The sequence below is a fragment of the Tympanuchus pallidicinctus genome, unplaced genomic scaffold (genome assembly GCF_026119805.1).
Source record: "Tympanuchus pallidicinctus isolate F22 unplaced genomic scaffold, pur_lepc_1.0 scaffold1, whole genome shotgun sequence".
In the NCBI taxonomy this organism is placed as follows: Eukaryota; Metazoa; Chordata; class Aves; order Galliformes; family Phasianidae; genus Tympanuchus; species Tympanuchus pallidicinctus.
Window position 1 is genome coordinate 93,604,313 of NW_026294618.1, and position 19,118 is coordinate 93,623,430.

A 19,118-nucleotide genomic window follows, 5' to 3' on the forward strand; every position below is an offset into this window, starting at 1 on the left:
CCCATGTTTTTGCTTGCGCACATCACTTACACTTTCACTGAAGGTCTTTGAAAAGGGCCCAGTTCTATCTTCTTTACTGTAGGTAGCAATAAGATCTCCTCTTTGCCTTTGCTTCTCCAGATTGAACAAACATGTACTGAATGGAGAGATAGGATTACCTCCTGATTCTGCTGGCTCCCCTCTGGTTAATACAGCCAAGGACGCTGTTGGTTTTGTGCTCTGCGAGGGCGTCCTGCTGATTTCTGGCCAGCTTGGCCTTCATGGCCTTTTCAGTGGAGCTGGTCCCTACTCTGTCCCCCTGCAAGGCACCTGACTGTCTTGGGTCAGGGCAATCCTAGATATATACAGACTGGGAGAACTTGAGAGCAGCCCTGCAGAGAAGGACTTGGGGGTCCTGGTGGATGAAAAGCTGGACATGAGTCTGCAGTGTGCACTTGCAGCCTGGAAGTCCAACAGTATCTTGGGCTGCAGCAAAAGATGGATGGCAGCAGGGAGAGAGAGGGGATTGTTCCCCTCTGTTCTCCCCTCCTGAGGCCCCATCTGGAGTACTGCATCCAGGTCTGGAGCCTCCAGCACAAGAAAGATATGGAGCTGTCTGAGTGGGTCCAGAGGAAGCCACAAAGATGCTCAGAGGGCTGGAGCACCTCTCCCAAGAAGACAGGCTGAGGGAGCTAAGCTAGTACAGCCTGGAGAAGTCTTAGGGGAGACATCATTGCAGCCTTCCAGTATCTGAAGGGAGCTTACAAGCAGGAGGAGAACTGACCTTTTCACGTGGTTTGATAGTGATAGGACAAGGAGGAATGGCTTTAAATTAAAAGAGGGGAATGGCTTTACATTAAAAGAGGGGAGACTTCAATTTGATGTCACGGGGAAATTTTTCACTCAGAGAGTGGGTAGGCCCTGGCACTGCTGCCCAGAGAAGCTGTGGGTGAATTGAGGCGACATATTTTCTGGTTCAGCTAATGAACAGAATTATAAAATTCTGAGTGTTCTGGATGAAAGAGCAGATGATCCCCATCTTCACCTTCCCCATGCCCAAGCTGCATTCCTCTAACTAATTTCACAGACTGAGATGCCTGGAAACCAGAAACCACTGCTGGTGGATATGTGAGAAGCAACTGTGTAGGCCAGCAGTGGGTGCAGGAGCTAAGAAGATGAAGGGGAAGACGTGAAGCTGTGTCCAGCAGCCTCTCCTGCCCATTGGGACCTTCTTTGCAGCCCATCAGAGCTACTTGGAAGTGCAGCGAGACCCAAAGCTATCCCAGAGGCTGTAAAGTTTGCCTGGACCAAAAAGCCAGAGGATTAGGCTGGTGAGGGTCTCTCAGCAAAGCTACTCCTGCAATCAGTGCAGGGGCCCTTCAGCTGCTGGAAGGACGCAGTGCCCCAGAGGGACAGAGGACGGATGGCAGGTTCATGATGCAAGGGAAATACTGCGTTGGGGTTGACCTGCCATCAGTCTGGCTGCTCATCTCCTCTAGAAAGCACTTCACCTCAGTCTCATCCTGATGAATAGCAAGGGTTTGAATTTACCAAGTGAAGTGGCCGGCCCCTCCGGCCCGCTATTCATTACTCCAATTAACAGTCAGTTGCCTGAAAAATGGGCCAATCTGTTTCTTGAGGAGCCGCATAGAAAAACCCACAAGGCAAGGCAATTAGCATACGTGCCAGCCCTCACCCTCTGGGGAATTTCATTTAACTACTTGGTTGATCTAAGTACCAAAATATTGTTGGTTTGTTATGGAGCATATAATGTTTGTTAAATGACTGCAGTCCCCTGAGGCCCATATGCTGCCGATATTCTGCGTCCTCCCAAGCCGGGAGAGGCAATAAGGCAAAACTGTTGCATTGCACACATGGCCCCACATTTTCTTGACAGAACACAGCAGCTGGACACGGGCAGAACAAACCTTCACCACCCGGGGTGGGCGGAATAGCTTCCCTATGAAATAGTTGCACACTTGAGCAAGCCCATTGTCTGCCCAAAAAGCATTTCAACCGCCTCTTGTCGGGCAGCCGCCGCGCACAGAAAGCACGCGGAGCGGGCACTCGGACAACCTGTCTATGCTGCATATTGTGTGGGGCAATTAGTTTGCAAATTGCCCGTTTGCACATCCGTGCATGAATCGGTAAGGTTGCTCCCACAGGATTTGTTGTTATTATCACGATTAGTAAGCGAGGCCCATGAATAAATAAGGCAATTTGGCCGAATGCCTTTCTACCCGCACACATACGGTGCTTGCCTCTTCCACAGCAAGGAAAGGGCGAGATCCCTGGGTGGAAAATGCAGTGCCCGGAGGCATCATTTGGGTATTTCTGACCCTCTGAGCTGATGCCTGTGTAATGGCGACATGTGCGAAGTTTTTTTGTCAGTTTAATGGCTTTTTTCTTTTTCCCAGCGAGAAAAAGTGTATCACAGTTGTTGGCTTGTGCTGTCATTGCTGGTGCACGTGCACCAGCTCTGAGATGTGACCCCACTCCTGCAGCTGATCTGCTGCTTCTTTTGTGAAAAAATCCCATGTTGGGATTTCAATGGCCAAAAAGTGCCTGTGCTACCAACCTCAGCCATTTAAGTGCAGGCAAAATATATCTGGCTTGATTCAAGAATATCAGGTTAATTTTGGCCTGAATTTGCTGGAGTCCTGTCACAGAATCTTTAAGGTTGGAAAAGTCCACCAAGATCATCATGTCCAAGCCCACCCCGCCATGCCCACTATGCATATCCCTCAGTGCCACATCTTCACAGTTCTTGAACACCTCCAGGGACAGTGATTCCACCACCCCCCTGTGCAGCCTGTGCCAGTGCCTCACCACTCTTTCAGAGAAGAAATTCCTCCCAGCTTCCAACCTAAAGCTCCTCTGGCTCAAGCAGAGGCCATTCCTTCTCGTTCTATCACTATTAACCAAGGGAAGAGGCTGACCTTCACTTCACCGTAACTTCCTTTGCAGTCAAAAGTAAGGCAGCCTGACTGGACTGTCCCTCTCAGTCTTAATGATGCATTCAGTTCTGCAGTGCATAAACCCAACCTGCAGATCACTGCTACTGAATCAGCAGATGAAAAATATGGATGAAGTGTTACTCTGTCATACTTGGAGTTTTGGTCAGGTATTTAATTTAATCGATGTGTGTTTAATAACAGGAGGTTAAAATCTGACCGCCTGCAGTTTAGCACTCAATTCATGAATCCTCTGCAAATCTTATGGAAATCCACTAACATTCAGTATTTCTTTGCAGCCCATTGGTTAGCTCAACACTAGTTGGTTGAGATTAGGCTGGAGGTGTTGAATCCTTTAGTGTTGATTTGGGGATTTTAAGTTACGTAGATTAAAAACCGGTTAATAAGAGCACAACCAATGTTGTATAACACTCATTTATTTTCAAAATGCAATGAAATTGAATTCCTTCATGAAGCTGTAGCATTATTTCATCAATATGGTCACATTCTTTGAGCCAGCTCCTAATCTGATGAACAAGGATCATTTGTATTTTCTGAAACCAAAGCTATGTCCCCAGTGCTATGTCCCGAATTCTTTGCAAATCAACTCTTACCTGAGCATTGCAGCATTTCCTGATGGAAAGTTAAAGAGCTGCTTGCTCACTGCACTTACCACCAAAAAATGTGATCACTGCTTCTTTCCTTGTTTAAAACTGCAAACATATTGACTAAAAGTATAGATACATTCTGAATCGTAGATGGGACCTTAACAATTACTGTGCTGTATGAAAGTTAACAAGCAGGGGGTACATGGTAAATGTAGATACTTTCTTCTTAATTTCTTTGACTGCTTTTGTCAGGGCCTTTTTCGATGCTGTCTTTACAGTGCTGTATCACTCCTCTCCATTCCCCACCTGCCAGGCTATGATTCCTGGTGCAGCGATTTTGGTGGAGCTACTGCATTTTAAAGCAATTGGGGATAGGATCCTATGTCTCATTTGTTGACAGTCCCAAAATGTGAGGAGTTCAGGCAGTGCATGGTGTAACGAAGAAACAGATTTCTTGGGGTAGGTCACCATCCTTTGGTCACAGCTGTGGTCCAAATGCTTTGTGGAACATGGAACTGCTGCAATTTATTAAAGACATGCAACCAAAATGATAATCGGATAAAAAGATCATTTATTGTCGAACGATTATGGAGCTGCATTATGTGATTTCATATCTTTCCCTTCAAAATCTCTGCATTTCAAACCAGCTTGTGGTTTTACTCCGTGCCATTAACACTTTGGTATTACACAGTATATTTCACATGGTAAATTCTGTGGAATATGGATTATGTTATCAGGAAATAAATGCAAATTTCTCAGGTTGGCCATGGCTTTGCTGGTGGTAATCAGGAAATTGTTTGTCCTTAAGCTACGACAGAGAATTGGATTCTTAAATAGGGAAAAAATGCTTTTAAGGTGATTTCTTTACAATAAAAACATGATAGTCTTAAAGCTCAGTGATAATCTTTGTGAGTCTGTTCCATGTGAACCCGGGGAGCAAGCGGGTTCCCAGCTGATGTAAGTCAGTGTAGTCCCATTAGCTGGCAAAGCTGGGTCAGCACGCGGCAGCTGAGGATCCAGCCCCTGTGCTTGCAAGGAATCATCATCTTGCTGTCATAACCAGGGGAAAAACTATAAAAGGATTTTGTGAGGGCAGATAATATGAGAGAGAAAATAAGATGGGCTGCGAACCAAAGTGGAAGGCTGGTTCAGTTGCCATTTACTGAGAACTTTTTAATTGGAACATGTACCAACAGGAACAAATCGTTTCAAAATGCAAGTCAGGGCTGCTAACCTGATGCAGTACTATTTAGTATCTCTCACTACAGCGGGGTTACACCCTCAAACAGTGCACCTTTAATAACAAAACTCCTAAATTAATCTCCTTTAGAGGTCTGTGTGACATTGCTAGCTCTAATCTAACCCTTCCAGGTTATTGTCAGTGCACTTATGGGCGTAAAACCTTCTTTGGGAGAATTAGGCATTTTCTCATTATGCACACTAATAACTTTTCTCTGAATATCACCAAATTTCCATGAAAATCTGGTTGACATTCTCCGATAAGTTGCAGAGTTTACTGAGTTGATAAAAGAGGGTCTTAAGAATTATCTCTAAGAAATTGTCCTCTAGCTACTTTTTTTCTGCAGGTGAGAACTGCTCTGATGAACTGATGAAAAATAGAAGTATTCTTCTTTGGAACAAGCAGATGTGGGGTATGTGTGGAAAAGAAAATCCTGAAGCAGTTGAGACCCTGTTGGATGCAGACCTCTGGGTGGTGGTTGCCAGGCCACAGCAGAGGGCAGGGAGCCACACTGAGGCAATGGCCTGGGCATGAAAGCACCTGTTCCTTGCTCTGTCCATGGGATCTCACTGCTGTGTGTTGAGGGAAAACGTGTGGCCAGTAGAGCTGGCTGTGGGCATGGACGTTGCCATGCAGCTCAGCATCAAGGGGGAATCATAGAATCATAGAATATCCCAAGTTGGAAAGGACTCACAAGGGTCATTATGTCCAACTCCTGGCTCCATGCAGCACCACTCAGACCCTATGGCTGAGAGTCTTGTCCAAATGCTCCCTGAGCTCATGCCCACCACCCAGGGCAGCCTGTTCTGTGCCTACTGCCCTCTGAGGCAGAACCTGTCCCTAAATCACCACAACTCTCCTCTGACACAGCTCTGTGCCTTCAGGAGCAGGAAGGTCCAGAGATCTGCTCAAGGATCTCCTCCAGTGCACCCAGATTTAGCAGTTTTTTAAGGTTTGAGGGACTGGATGTAGACACCTAAAGTACAAAACCAAACCTAAAGCCTGTGTTGGATCTGATCTTCAAATCCTGTGTGTCAGCTTCTTCAGGGAAAATAATGCACTCTTTCCCTGCCCCTCATATGTGCAGATTTAGCAAACTCAGCAGGAAGGGGACCCTCTCGTTTTGTCTCTGTCATGCTAACAATAAATAACTCAGCAAAGAGCTGTGATTGCCAATCTTGTGTCCATCTGTGCTGTAGAGCAGTCCATGGGCAACAGGGCTCTTTAGGTCACTGGGTATCTGTCCCCAGGTGCAACCAGTGCCAGCTCCCTCACTTGGTCACAAGATGGATCAGGGAAATGAGGTCACGGCAGAGACAGGCTGCAGCTCTGCCATCTGCAGAAGAGTTTGCGAGAGTCCCGCACGCAGGATTGGTGGCAGGTGTCCAAGGCACAAGGACTATTGGATGCTCCTGTCCCTCCTGGTTAGGAAGGACAAGGAGGACTTTGCTGGCAGATGGTGCCTGTGGTGCGGTCTGCAACATCTGCACTCGTGTACAGCTGCAAACCCAGCGTTTGTGCTCCTGAGATATCACATGGCTGGAATATTCACGTTAGAAAATCTTTGTTGAGCTCATGGCTGAGATGTGACGCCATGCCAAACTCCAGAACACTGTACATGGAACAAGCTGGTGCATCCTCATTTCCCACCACTTGAGTGGTGGCTTGAGTGCAGTTGTGGTGGAGGAACAAGGCAGAACATTGTGCAGAGTTTATAACTGCGATGCTTGTATGCTCTGTGTCAGCTGTGTGAGGAGGAAGGCCTCAGCTCTGAGGTGTGAGCATACAGGACAGGCCTGGCAGGGCTGTCTCTTCCACCTCCTGTTGCCCAGCGGCTTGTTAAGGGCTTGTGGATGGCTGAAAATTGAAGCAAAGCCCCTCAGGTGCCCAGGACAACTCACCTCATCTTGCCTCAGTGACCAGGTCACCTGAAGCACAGCGTGCCATCCAGGTTTGGCATCCACCTGACACTGCAGAAATCTTGGGCTGATCCACCATGCTGTTGTCAAGTAGTTTTGCCTTGTTTTAATTCTTCGCTTTTCCTTGACATCAAATTGTTCAACGTGGCTTGGCTTGAAGAAGGGCTGAAATTCCTTCGCAGGCTCTGCACTGTCTCAGAGGAGGCATAATTAAGCCCCAAATACACGACCCGCCTTCAAAGAATCAGGGAAAGTCACAGGAAGGGTTAAACACTTTATTTAGATGGCTTTGTTTGTTACGTTAGTGCTTTGCTTGTTCTGAGAATTAACAGAAGATAAGCTAAAAGTTCATTTATAAGAGTATTAAAGGATAATTATGATGGAGTAAATGCAGCGGGTCAAAAGGCATTATGATGAACAGAATCATAATATAGGGCTTGGGAAAATAAGCTAAAATGTACAATGCCTAACATCACTTCTGAACGCCATGGAGGGTGGACGTCTTTGGTTTTCTCTCTTCTTCATTTCCACTCTAAATTAACGTTTCCTCCATCAACACTGCCAGTCGTGCTCGAACACATAATGATAATCAATTGCAGCAACTTAAATTAAACTTTTGGGCAGGCACAAATATGTGACCTTTTAATATCAACAAAATGATAAAAAAGATTTGGTAGGAAATCTGTTTCAATCAGATTAGAGGAGAAGTGGGTAAAGCTGATTACAAGACCGCTAAACACAGTATTTGGGCAGTATTTGTTCAGAAACAATAGCGTTAATTCTACTTTAACAAGTATTATCTGAAAAATCAATAATTAATGGGAACCCATTATCAACTTGTAATTTAGCGCTCGGATTAAGTTGGGGGAGAAGTGAAAGCGAGCGGGCAACCTGCTTTTACTTGACCTGTCGGCCGATGGATTAATGGGGTGAGGGCAGGTTTCGTGCTGACTTAAAAGAGAGGAGGTGGAAATTCCTCTATTTGTCCCCTTATTGCTTGGTGTCGCTGCAGCCCTCGGCAGACATCTTGAGCAGTGTCTGGGGCATGGTGGAACCATGCCTGCAAATCCTCAGAGTGTGTGGAGCTGGCCCACCGGGGAGATAGGTGCTGTTACCTATTAGCCCCCTCCTTAACATCTCTCTGCACGCTCTCTGCCGTGCTCCCCTTGGCTGATCAGCGATGGCATGTGTGAACACGTGTGCTGCCAGATCCTCACCAGCCTGCCCCCCGCTGCCCCCACCACACCGGCTCTATTTGGAGAAACAACACGATTTGTCCTTAGATGTCGTGTGTGCGGGGGTCCGAAGTGCCGCACGTGCCACTTCCCACCAGAGTAGGTCATCACAACAGATGCCTAACACCACGGTTTTGCAAAGACAGCGTTCTTGTAGAGGATGCAGATGTTCTGATCTCAGTGTTTTTGGAGATGGCTTTGAGAATAGGAGCATCATTGCTTGTGACATTTTGGGTGGGCAGCATTAAGCCAGAATTTCCAGCTTGCTGCCAACCTGTCCGTGTTCTCCTCCTGGCTTTTCTCCACAGTGGATCACCCACCTGGTTTAGAATCACAGAATCATTAAGGTTGGAATGATCTGTAGGGTCATCATGTCCAACCACCAGCCCAACCCCACCATGCCCATGAGCCACATCGCTCAGTGTCATATCTTCACTTTTCTTGAACCGCTCCAGGGACGGTGACTCCCCCTCTCCCTGGGCACCCTGTGCCAGCGCATCACCACTCTTTCTGAGAAGAAATTCCTCCCAGCATCCAACCTGGTTCTCCCTCGGCACTACTTAAAGCCATTATCTCTTGTCCTATCACTAGTAGGGTTAGGACAGAGTCGGCAGACTGCTGAGGTTCAATGCAGTGAGGGATTGAACACCAGTATTTGGGGATACTAGGAAGTGCCAGGTGGCTTGTGGGCACATGGATGGAACTGGGTGTAGGAGAGCCACGGACTGATCCCACCAAAGTGAGAGGGATGCCTTGGGTTGGGACAGGGATTCTCAGAGGAGCACAAAGGCGGGATGCTCTCAGCAAGGGGAACAGATTGAAGGCAGATTGTGTGGGTGAAGCAGCACCGTGCTCCGCAGCTAGGGAGTGGCTTCAGAAATGGCATTTAATCATTCAACATTAACACAAGACATCTGTCACCGTCCCCGGCAGTGACGGGGCCACACGACAAAACAATATGTTCTGGCGCTCCTAATCACTGGAAAAACACTACTTTTTGCGGAGAGTTCTTTTAGTGCCCAGCACAAATCCTTCTATTTTATTATAGCAATCCCAGCCAAATCCTCCAATAAATGGAGTTTTTATTAATGTGCAGCTGTTAAATGAGAAAAAAATAAAACTCAGAAATAAAAATGAATCCCTGAATAATCAGGCTGATCCCAGGCAGTAAGAACAAGCAGGCCGACCAAATACTTACAGCTTTCTGGTATTATTTAAAAATACGCTCGGGGCTTTTCTTTCACCCTCTATTTCCTACAAAGGTTTGATTAGATTTTGCTCGGTCCCCACCACTTCAGTCCTTTCCTGCACATGGGTCCTGTTGAATCCCCCTGCCCTACAAGGAACCCGAAACCCCTGTGACATGAGCAGGGAGCCTTGCAATGAAGGGAAGAAATCTCCCTTTTGATGCACACTGTTCCTGCTCTTCCTGGCTCACAGCGTGGCCACGATACAGCATGGGTGTGGGAGCTGAGTAGTGAGATGGCCACCAAGGAGATGGCAATGAAACAGCCCAAAGAAGGGTACTGAGATAGCGGAGCTGTGGGAGACCTGGTGGAGCCTCCATCAGATGTATGGCATGCTTCCATCACATCCACTACGTGTTTCCAAGGAGCCGAGACCTTGGGCAGCGTTGAGAGCCCACCCAGAACAAAGCCTCCAACAGAAGGGTAAAGCCAGCCCGGCAGCTTCCCCAGCTGTCCCACCTGGGATGCTTAGAGCTGAGCTGTGTTCACTAGGATGCTGCTTGCTGCCAGCCATCAGACCTTGACTATCGAGGAGTACTGATGGCGGAAGGTAGAGCAGGGAGGAATGCCCCAGGCAGATAGTACTCTGCCCATGAAATGGCATGACCACCTCTGCTATTCTTTCTGATTAAATTAGAGCCAAAGTAAAGCCCTAATTCTTCTGATTAAAGCTTAGAAGTTAAGCTCTTTGGGCAGGATGCGTGCCTTGATCTGCGCTCTCCTAAAACACTTTGTCCACTTGATGATGAGACACTAATAATACACCCCTAGATCTTTCTTCTCAGACGCGTATGAGGTCTGGTCCTTAGGATGTATGATGTCCTGGGGGCATCCCATTACTCCTGTCCCAATGGCAGTGTTTGTGTCACCACTCAGCTGTTTGCAGAAGGGTGAAGGTGGGAGAAACAGCTCCAAGCAAAGGAGAGGTGCAGATCTGCTGCGGTTTGGGCTCTCCACAGAGAAATTGCCTGAGGAGAGATACCACCGCCTCCAACTTCTGCCTCCAGCATTCTGAACATCTTTGATCCCTCCTCCTCCTCTGCACCACAGACAGAGGCACAGCCGAGTATTGTTTGTCCCAGATCAATGCATTTACCCATGTGGAAAATTGTTATTAGCTCGGCTTTTCTTTCCCCTTGAGCCGCTCCTGCAGAGCAAAGGGCATCTCCCAGGGTTTCTGCAGCCACCGCAGCTCCTGCACCTTCACATGGATGAACCTTCAGGGACAGTCAAGGAGGGGGAGCAGAGGGTCCTGAAAGGAACTGATGGCAGGCAGCCCTCCTGCAATGACACCAGTGTTTTTTGAGGTGCTGAGCAAAAGGAAGCAAGAGCACTTGCTGCCATTTCCAAATCGGAAGAAAATGCAATTTGTGACCCCACAAGGGAGATGATTATTTCTTCCTCTTAATCTTTTTCCTCCTCCTTTTTTCCTCCTCCTTTTTTCCCAGAGTGTGACAGTATCCATCGTGCAAGTCCCTGTTTGAGCTGATTAGGTAACTGTTCGTTGTCAGCAACACTCAATCTGTTCATTTTGGACAATATGGCCCCTTTTGGCATCGATGTACCTTGCTTATGTTGCAGAAATCACATCAAAGCAAAGAGCAGAAGCTGGCAGGAGAGCTGGGAAGTCCTTCATGCTCTGTATCCTTTCTAATCAGAAAACTAAACCACACAAAGAGCAATAGCTGTGCTTTGCCTGGTGCGTGTTTTACAAAGGGGGCTACCAACCCAAGAGCTGAAGAAGCCGGTATGTCTTCACTTATATGAGAAGCAGGAACCACACGTGGGGTTGCATTTGATGACATTTCTCTCTTTTCTCCACCTGGTTTCTTTGGGATGGAGTTGTTTTGGCAGAGGGCCACATTGCTTGTGTGTCACCTCCCAACTTTTGAATTTGCCTTTGAGCACTGGGCTGTCAGGTGGTGATGGCCAGAGCCTGGCCTGGTCCTGTGTTACAGCACCTGTTTGGTTCAGGAGAGCAGTTCTAGAAAGCGGCGTTGAAGGGAAGAGTGAGAGTAGCTGCTTGCATGCACGGTGTCCCCATCTTTAATTAGGTTAGCTACTTTCATGGCAAGTGCTGTCATATGGAGCTGAAAAATCAATACCATATGGCACCACACTCAGATAGCAAACTTGGAGATTAATTAAAGGAGAAGGAACTCTGTCAGGTCTCGTAGCGCAGCGCCTACGATTAGGCATGGCTGAACTAGTTTGGAAATGCAAAGGATGACTGGGTGACACCTTCACCCCGATCTCAGCTGGGCTCTTCTCCATCTGGGGGCAGAATGAAAGCAGATCTGCCTTTCTCTGCCCCCGGCAGAGTCGCTGGAGATAGCAAAAAGCCATTTCATGTGTTCTACTAGATCTCACCATGCCTAGATCGGCACCTGGAGGAAGAGGAGGAGGTGGCAGTGGGGTGGATTGAAGTGGCAGGGGGAGAAAGGAGGCTAGGAGGTGGAGAAGGGCAAAAAAGCAACCTTCAAGCCACCCGTGAGCAGACAGCTCTCAGCAGGACCTCCTGCAGCCAGCCTCAGGCACTTCTCCATCACTCCTCCACCTCCTGGACTGATGCCTTCCAAGACAAACCAGCTTTTCCAAGGTTTGGCTCAAAACTTCCAACAGATTTCACTGTCCTCAAATGAAGTCCTTAATGGAACCAAAAAATTCTCTCTCAAATGTAAAAGATACCCGAGAAGCTGGTGAAATGCTCTTTTTAAATTATTGTTTCTATAAGACAAAAAATCTGACTCCACTGCTTGGAAGGTTTCATTTCCAAGGCTCAGAGCAGAGTGGGACAATGTCTACCGCTCTTTTGGGAGATGCTGATATAATGAATGTGGCAGCTATTGTGTGTGCTTGGGAGCCTCGCAGCCGTTTTTCTGCTGCTTATATTTTCTTTTCTTTTCTGCTTTAACGAGTGTTTCTCTAATTGACTTGATGATTTCTGTTTAATTAGCACATTTTGGAGGAATGATCAAAAAATAATAAGATAAAGTAATCGGACAGGCATAGTGCAGAGGAAGAATAGCTCCTTTGTGGGGCTAATTGGAGTGGACAGTCCATCGGCTAGTTTGGGCTCTGCGTGATCAGACCTTCCCAGCTCTGCCGTGCGCCCAGGACTCCAAGCATCCACACAGACCCAGCTCCAGCAGTCAACTCAATTGGCTCTAATGAGCTGTGAGGGAGCACCCAGCCTGGATCCGCCAGGGTTTGCTGTTGCTCATGTTTTGTAGGACGCCGCTCCCGAGGAAACAAGTGGACGGGCGCCAGGTACCACCAAGCACAGCATTCCCAGCTCTACTTGCTGACCACGTGCCCGTCACACCTCCAGCTGTGGCTGTAGGTGTAGCACCTGGATGGTCATTTGTTTGCCTCATGTTTGGCTAGGAATTAATTAGGAGATCGGCTCCAGGCTTCTGTGACAGCTGTCTGCGTGCGGCACTTCCCAGCACTTTGATTAAATCTGCAGCACTCCAGATGTGAGAGCCCTGCGTGTCGGCACATTGCTCTTAAACTCCACTTAAACCGTGACTGCTCTTCTGCTTTTAATCAAAGGCAAATGTCTTAAGACAGAAAGCTGTGCAGAGGAATTAGTGAGGATGTCTCTGGGGCATGTGGTAAGAGCTCCACTTGCTGCACTCTGGCACGGCAGGCAGAGGGGACAGCCAGATGTGGCCATGCCACCTGTCTCCGTGAATCCATCGCCCCAAAATGGAGATTATTTGGCCATATTTTGGGAGTTGGAGGAAAATCTCTTTTCCTTCTGCCTGAGTTTACTGATGCAGACACCTGCCCTCCAGATTCCTTTCCTTGCCAATCTGAGTGTCCCTTCCCTCTACCCCAGCAGGAGCAGTGCAGGGCTGTGGCATGGAGCACTGGGGACCAGTGATGCTGTCCATGGGCACGGGAGACTCTTCCACCTCCAGCAGTCACAGTCAGAGGGTTTGGGCTGTCCTTTATTATTGACCTGATTCATATCTAAAGCAGGAAGGTGAAAGCTGCCTTATCCCATTACAAATCCCCTAACTGTCCCTTCCATATTCTCCTCCTTCATTCCCCTGCCTCCCTCATCTTTACAGAAAGTGAACCCGTGACGAATGCGCATCCTTCCAAGGTTCTCCCTCACATCACTGCAAATAGTGAACTCCAGGGCCTCCCAGCTGCTGGCTCAGGGCTCGCCAAACACACATCTGTAATCCCACAGGGCCTTGGCAGGGCTCACCCCGGAGTTCCAGCCCTGGGCATCCATCCCAGCAGGGCCATGCCAAGGGGGTGCAGGGCATGGGGCACGGGACCGGATGCTGGGGCTCCCGCTCTGGCTGGCACATGTGGGAGAAGGGGAGGGGGGGGGCACTGTGGGGAAATTAGAGCAAGAGCGATGTTTGATGTTCTGCTCTTTAAGCGATTAATAATCTTTCGGCATCGGAGAATCAGCTGAAAATCTTCCCTGGAAAATAATGAGCAGAGAAACATTTACTGATTAGTCTAATCCCAGATAATCCTATCTGATGAGCGTATATCGAGATATCCTTTAACTGATTTATTGTCCATAGGACTGGGGGAGATGCCCCTCCGAGATGCCCCTCTCCACCTTGGTGGAGGAGCTCCGCATCCCCCCACCCAACCCCACACCTCCCACGTCCTGACACACCGCAGGGCATCCCGTGGCATTGCCCCATATCCAGGCCACGGCGCCGGCACGGGGAGATTTAATCGCTATTTCCATTTCTGCGTCTATCGGCTTTCTCTTGGGTTTGGGCTTTTATGTTTCATAAACTGATTAGGAGCAATTATACGCGCTTTATCCCCAAACTTTCCAAATGACTGGGCCATATGCATATTTAAGGCTTCATCATCTCTCCCAACAGCTCAGCCTTCACGTTAAACTGCTGAAATCAAGCTGATTCTGGGACAACGTCAAAAATTAGGGGTTTATCTACTAAGATCGGCTCGGACAGGAAATTTGTTGTGGGTGGTGGCCGGATTAGGGCTTCTAATTACTGCGGCAGATCCTCCCCGCCCAGCAGTGAAAGTCTCCCCTTCCAGCAAACCTGCACTAAACGCGCTCAGGGGCATAGAGGTGCCCGAGGGGACGTCGGGGGGACGTCGCTGTGCCCAAGCCCCGAGCGTGCTCGCATCCCACACTGTGGCTTCGGGGACGCGTCGACCCCCGCCCGCCACCTCCCGTCTGGGGTGTGAAGCGCGGTCGGTTGTCGCCCCCCCTTCCCCTCCCCCCGACGGCCCCAGCGCCGGGCACGGCAATTATCCTAAATGAAAGTTATTGTTCTGCTAATCCCGGGAACAGCTTGCGAGGAGAGATTTGGGTCTTTCTTTAATAATGCAAAGTTAATGCGGAGTCCCCTTGTAATTATCTTTATCAGAAGGACCCTCGGTTAATCTGACCGTCCAGCGGGAAGGCCGGGATCAGGCGGCCCGTGTAAGCCGGTCGTAAATCGGTTCCATAAACAGATGAAGGGAAGGGAGAAAAATAAAATAAAATAAAATAAAATTGCAGCCCAGGTGCCAGACTCTGGGAGCCAAAAGGAGGGAGGATGCCAGGCACCTCCCAGCGGCCCCGGGGGGCGAGAAGGTCCTGCCCCAAACGGACGGGGCATGTGGGGGAAGAGGAGGGGGGGTGCCCCGTCTAGGATGTGGGGCCCGCGGACGGGGGGGCACACAGGCGAACGCGGACAGGGAAGGGCCGAGGGGAGAGTCCCGAGGGGGGACCCGAGGGGACGGCGGGGAGGGGCCGCGCGGGGGGGCCCGAGGGAGGGGCCCGGGGCCCGAGGGCCGCTAATCCGGGGATTGGGAGCGCTCCCCCGCCGCCCCGGGCCGCGATTGGGGCCGGGCCCGGCGGCGGGCCGATAAAAGGGGCGGCGGGCGGCGGTGCCCGCTCCGGGCCGGGCCAGGCGGCGGCGATGCCGGGCCGGGCAGAGCCGTCGGGGGGCCGCGCGGCGGTGCCGGTGCCGCTTCCCGTCGCGGTGGCGGCGGCCCCGGGGCCGGCGTCGGTTCGCAGCGCCCTCCCCGAGCGGTCGGCGCGTCCGGGAGGAGCGGGACTGCGGGCCAAGGGCTTCGCCATCACCGACCTGCTGGGGCTGGAGGCCGAGCTGCAGCCCCCCCCCGGGGCCGCTCCCGGGCCCGCCGGCGGCTACGAGGGCGGCGGGGCGCTGGGGCTGGGGCTGGGGCTGCTGTGCGGCTTGGCGGGACCCGGAGCTCCCTGCCTGCTGCCCGCCCCGCTGCCACTGCTGCCCGCCCGCGGTCCCCGCCCGGGCGCCCCTGGGCCGCCGCCCGCCGCCCGCCGCCACAAGGAGAGTGCCTCCGGTGAGCCGCCGTCCCCCGCCCGCGGCGCCCTCGGGTCCCCCGGGGGTGGTGGCACCGCGGGGAGCCCTTGGCGGGATGGGATGTGACTATCGTACCCCCTCCCTCCTTCCCCATGCTGCCGCCAGATGAGGACAGCCTGTCCGGGGACGCCAGCGAGCTGAAGATGCCGGCTTCGCAGATCAAGAGGAAGAAGCGGCGGCACAGGTGACCGCCGGCCACCCCCGTGCGTCCCCGTGGGTGTGCCCGCGAGGAGCAGGGCATCCAAGCTGGGGGAGGCGGGAGGGGTTGATGCTATGCCCTGCTCGCCTGGACCCCGTCGCAGGACGCTGTTCGCTCTCCGCAGGACGGTGTTCACCGCCCATCAGCTGGAGGAGCTGGAGAAGGCGTTCAACGAAGCTCACTATCCCGACGTCTATGCCAGGGAGATGCTGGCGGTGAAGACGGAGCTGCCCGAGGACCGCATCCAGGTAAGCGGCTCCTCGCTGCCCGGGCGGCCGCTGGCACCGGCTGTGCTCCGCCATAGGGCAAGAGAGTGCGGGCGGCAGGGAGGTGGTGGCACTGGGGGGCTGATCTGGCGGATGACAGCCCGGCACACCGGGGCAGGGAGTTGGAGTTGGCTTTAAGGTCCCTTCCAATCCAGCCGTTCTGTGATTCTATGATTGCATTGCCCGGGTTCCGAGCGGAAGTGCAGACGAAGGGACTCAGTGCCCTGCTGTTTGGACAGGAGCTTGGAGCAGTGCAGGAGGTGCAGGCTGCTTCCCACCTTGCTCACACAGCTCTTCAAGAGGCACTTTATGGCCCAATCCTGCCTTGTTGCGGAGCAGCTCGTTGGGGTGGGGGTTTGGGTGATGCTTAGGTTGCATCGACACCTCTGGAGGCTTTAAGAACAAGAAGGAGATGAGGAGAGGGACTCGAGCATCCTCTGCCATCATGCGTGAATGCTTTATGGACCCCTTTTTCTGCATACGCAAATGGCTTTGCACAGAAGGGCTCTGCAGGAGGGTGGCATGCAGGGGCTGCCCTCAGTGACTCAGGCTGGGGACACTTTCATAGGTCAGGATCAGCCTCGTGTAACGTCTGCTCCCTCTCCCCCCCTTCCTCTCCTCCCTCACTGACACCCACGTGTGCCTTCCCCAAATTCCCCACTGTGGCTCTGCCCTGGCCACTCTCGCATTGCCAACCCTGCGTGCCCCCAACCCCATGGCCGCCCCTGGGCGCGCTCCACCATGGCTCGAACGCCCATCTCCTCCCCATCCCACCCCTCCGTGCTCTCCTGGCTGTTACCCCTGAAGGTTTGGTTTCAGAACCGAAGAGCCAAGTGGCGGAAGCGGGAGAAGTGCTGGGGCCGGAGCAGCGTGATGGCTGAGTATGGGCTGTACGGAGCCATGGTGCGGCACTCCATCCCTCTGCCCGAGTCCATCATCAACTCGGCCAAGAGCGGGCTGGTGGGATCCTGCGCCCCGTGGCTGCTGGGTGAGCCTCAGGCAAGAGCGGGGCATGTGGGAGCTGCAGCGGATGGCAGTGTTAGTGCTGTGTCAGAGCTACCCTGGGGCTCCGGTGTAACAAGAATCTGGAACTGTTGGAGTGGGTCTCTGCACACGACAGGGGGGTTGGAACCAAGTGATCTTTAAGGTCCCTTCCGACCCAAGTCATTCTGAACCTGGGGTCCTGCATGGAGGTGATACTTGAAGACGGGGCTGGGATGGGCTGTCACAACACTTCTCTGTCTTCCCTGCTGAGTGGGAGGGAAATGTACAGATTGATCCTGTTGCAAACCGTCCTGAGTGGTGCAGAGAGCAAGCTGCAGGGTCTGGGCTGGGGTCTGTGGCATGAGTTTTCCTCTGGATGTAAGTGTGAGCTGGGGTAGGCAGCAGGAGGGCAGAGCAGCATGTTCCCCTCCCGCACTGAGCACTCCCAGGCAGAAATAAGCAGCCGGCTCCTTTGGTTTGCTCTCCCCCCTCTGCAAGGCATGCACAAGAAGTCCATGGAGGTGAGCAGGAAGGCAGAGAGCCAGGAGAAGCCGACAGATGGCTGGCAAGCAGAGCAGGATGGAGAGGAACTTCAAGGGAAGCAGGCCAGTTCTCACAGGAGCTCCGAAAAGCTTGGCCCTGCGAAAGATCCTGAAGACACAGCCATCGACCTCTCCAGGACAGCCAAGCAGGAGAAGAGGAGCGTACTGAGGCAGTGCGTCAACGGGGAGCCCGCCACGGAGCAGAAGGACAGGGACCACTGAGCTTGGGCAGCCCTGGAAGAGGCCAGAGCTCACAGCTTTCTGGGGAGATCAGAATATTTATTGGTTTATTGATATATCTCTATATTTTTCTGAAATAATTGAACTTCTATCTGAATTCAGGGCATTTTAAAACTGGAAACCTTCCTCCCGACTCTGTCCCCTCACTTGTCAGCAGAGCACAGGGGAAGCCAGGGTGGAGCGTGGGAGGTGTGTCCCAACACAGCCAAGAGCAGTGTGAAAACAGGACCATCCTTTGGGCAGCACAGATGGCTGCTCAGGAAGAGCCCCCCTTCTCCTCTGGGATGTGTCCCAGGCTATCCAAGAGCACAAACAGCAAGAAAGCCATGGGAATCGCTCTGATACCCGGGTGCAGAGATAGTGCAGGTCATGGATGCCTTCTCTGAGCACTTCCACCCCTGCACAGCACCCATGTGGTGATTCCCTCTGCTTCAGGCACGTGATTCTTTCACCTCAAGGAGCAGCAGGGCTTTTAAACGCAGTAGGGTCCATCCTCAGGCTGGTGTAACTGGACCAGTTTATACCTCCTGAGGATCTGGCCTGCCAATGCAGCCTTACCACTGGATTTACACTGTGTAGCTTCCTTAACTCACGTTTGGGAGAAGGGGGTAAAAACATTTTTGTTTATGCAATGATTTTGTACACTCTTGAATGTTATCTTCCATACTATGCATAATAGAACAGAAAACCAAGCCATAGCCCCCTGGAACAATTGAACAGTCTTGGGAACTGACAGAATACTTTGTAATTGTCTGTAAATAGTGTAATGTCAGAGCTGTTTCTTGGTCGTCCTATATTTATGTCTTAAAAGCACTTTAGTGGTCTGGATTTTTGAATGTGGCTGTTCCTGTTTTGTCCATCATTTATTTATTACACATCTTAAGTAAAATTGTGGCATATCTTTGGTTTTCATGCTCCTCATTGGTGATTTTTCAATTTTACTTTGGCGGACGTCACAGTAGTTGCCTGGAAGTAGGGTCCTGCACAGACCCATGTCTGAATGCAGTTGGTCACTCCCCTGAGGCTGTGCAGTTACCCAGGGGAGCAGAGCAGAGCCCTCATGTGTCTTCCCCCAAGCTGAGTTCCAGTTCAGCAGATTCTACATGCCCAAAGGCAACTGACTGTTGCTCATCAAAGACCCCAAATGCCCATCCAGAAATGCCCAGTGCACTGGAAGGTGCAGAGTTGGGCCCTGTGTCCCTTGTGGTTAAACATAAGGAGCTTGCTTTGGGTTAGGTGAATGGATGGTGAAGACACCTGGGGGGCACCTCAGCCTCCCAGCAGATACGCTGATCAGGATGGTGCCGGCAGCCCCTTGATCATCTGCAGCCATGTGCAAGGGTGTTATGGCCATCTAGGTGCTC

At 51.3% G+C, this 19,118-nt stretch overlaps 1 protein-coding gene across 1 annotated transcript; it reads left to right on the forward strand.

The window, feature by feature from the left end:
- Positions 1-15,100: 15,100 nt before the first annotated feature.
- On the forward strand, positions 15,101-18,655 carry VSX1 (visual system homeobox 1). Its single transcript, XM_052676344.1, has 5 exons — positions 15,101-15,503; positions 15,629-15,707; positions 15,847-15,970; positions 16,796-16,976; positions 17,471-18,655. The coding sequence occupies exons 1-5, from the start codon at positions 15,101-15,103 to the stop codon at positions 17,734-17,736; spliced, it is 1,053 nt and encodes a 350-aa protein (XP_052532304.1). The 3' UTR covers positions 17,737-18,655.
- The last annotated feature ends 463 nt before the right edge of the window (positions 18,656-19,118 follow it).

What these genes read in the sequence shown, in the direction of transcription:
- VSX1 (XM_052676344.1), top strand. Translation starts at nt 15,101, where the DNA reads ATGCCGGGCCGGGCAGAGCCGTCGGGGGGCCGCGCGGCGGTGCCGGTG. An exon ending in CCACAAGGAGAGTGCCTCCG is followed by an intron (nt 15,504 to 15,628) that starts GTGAGCCGCCGT and finishes TGCTGCCGCCAG; the next exon opens with ATGAGGACAGCCTGTCCGGG. An exon ending in TGCCCGAGGACCGCATCCAG is followed by an intron (nt 15,971 to 16,795) that starts GTAAGCGGCTCC and finishes TTACCCCTGAAG; the next exon opens with GTTTGGTTTCAGAACCGAAG.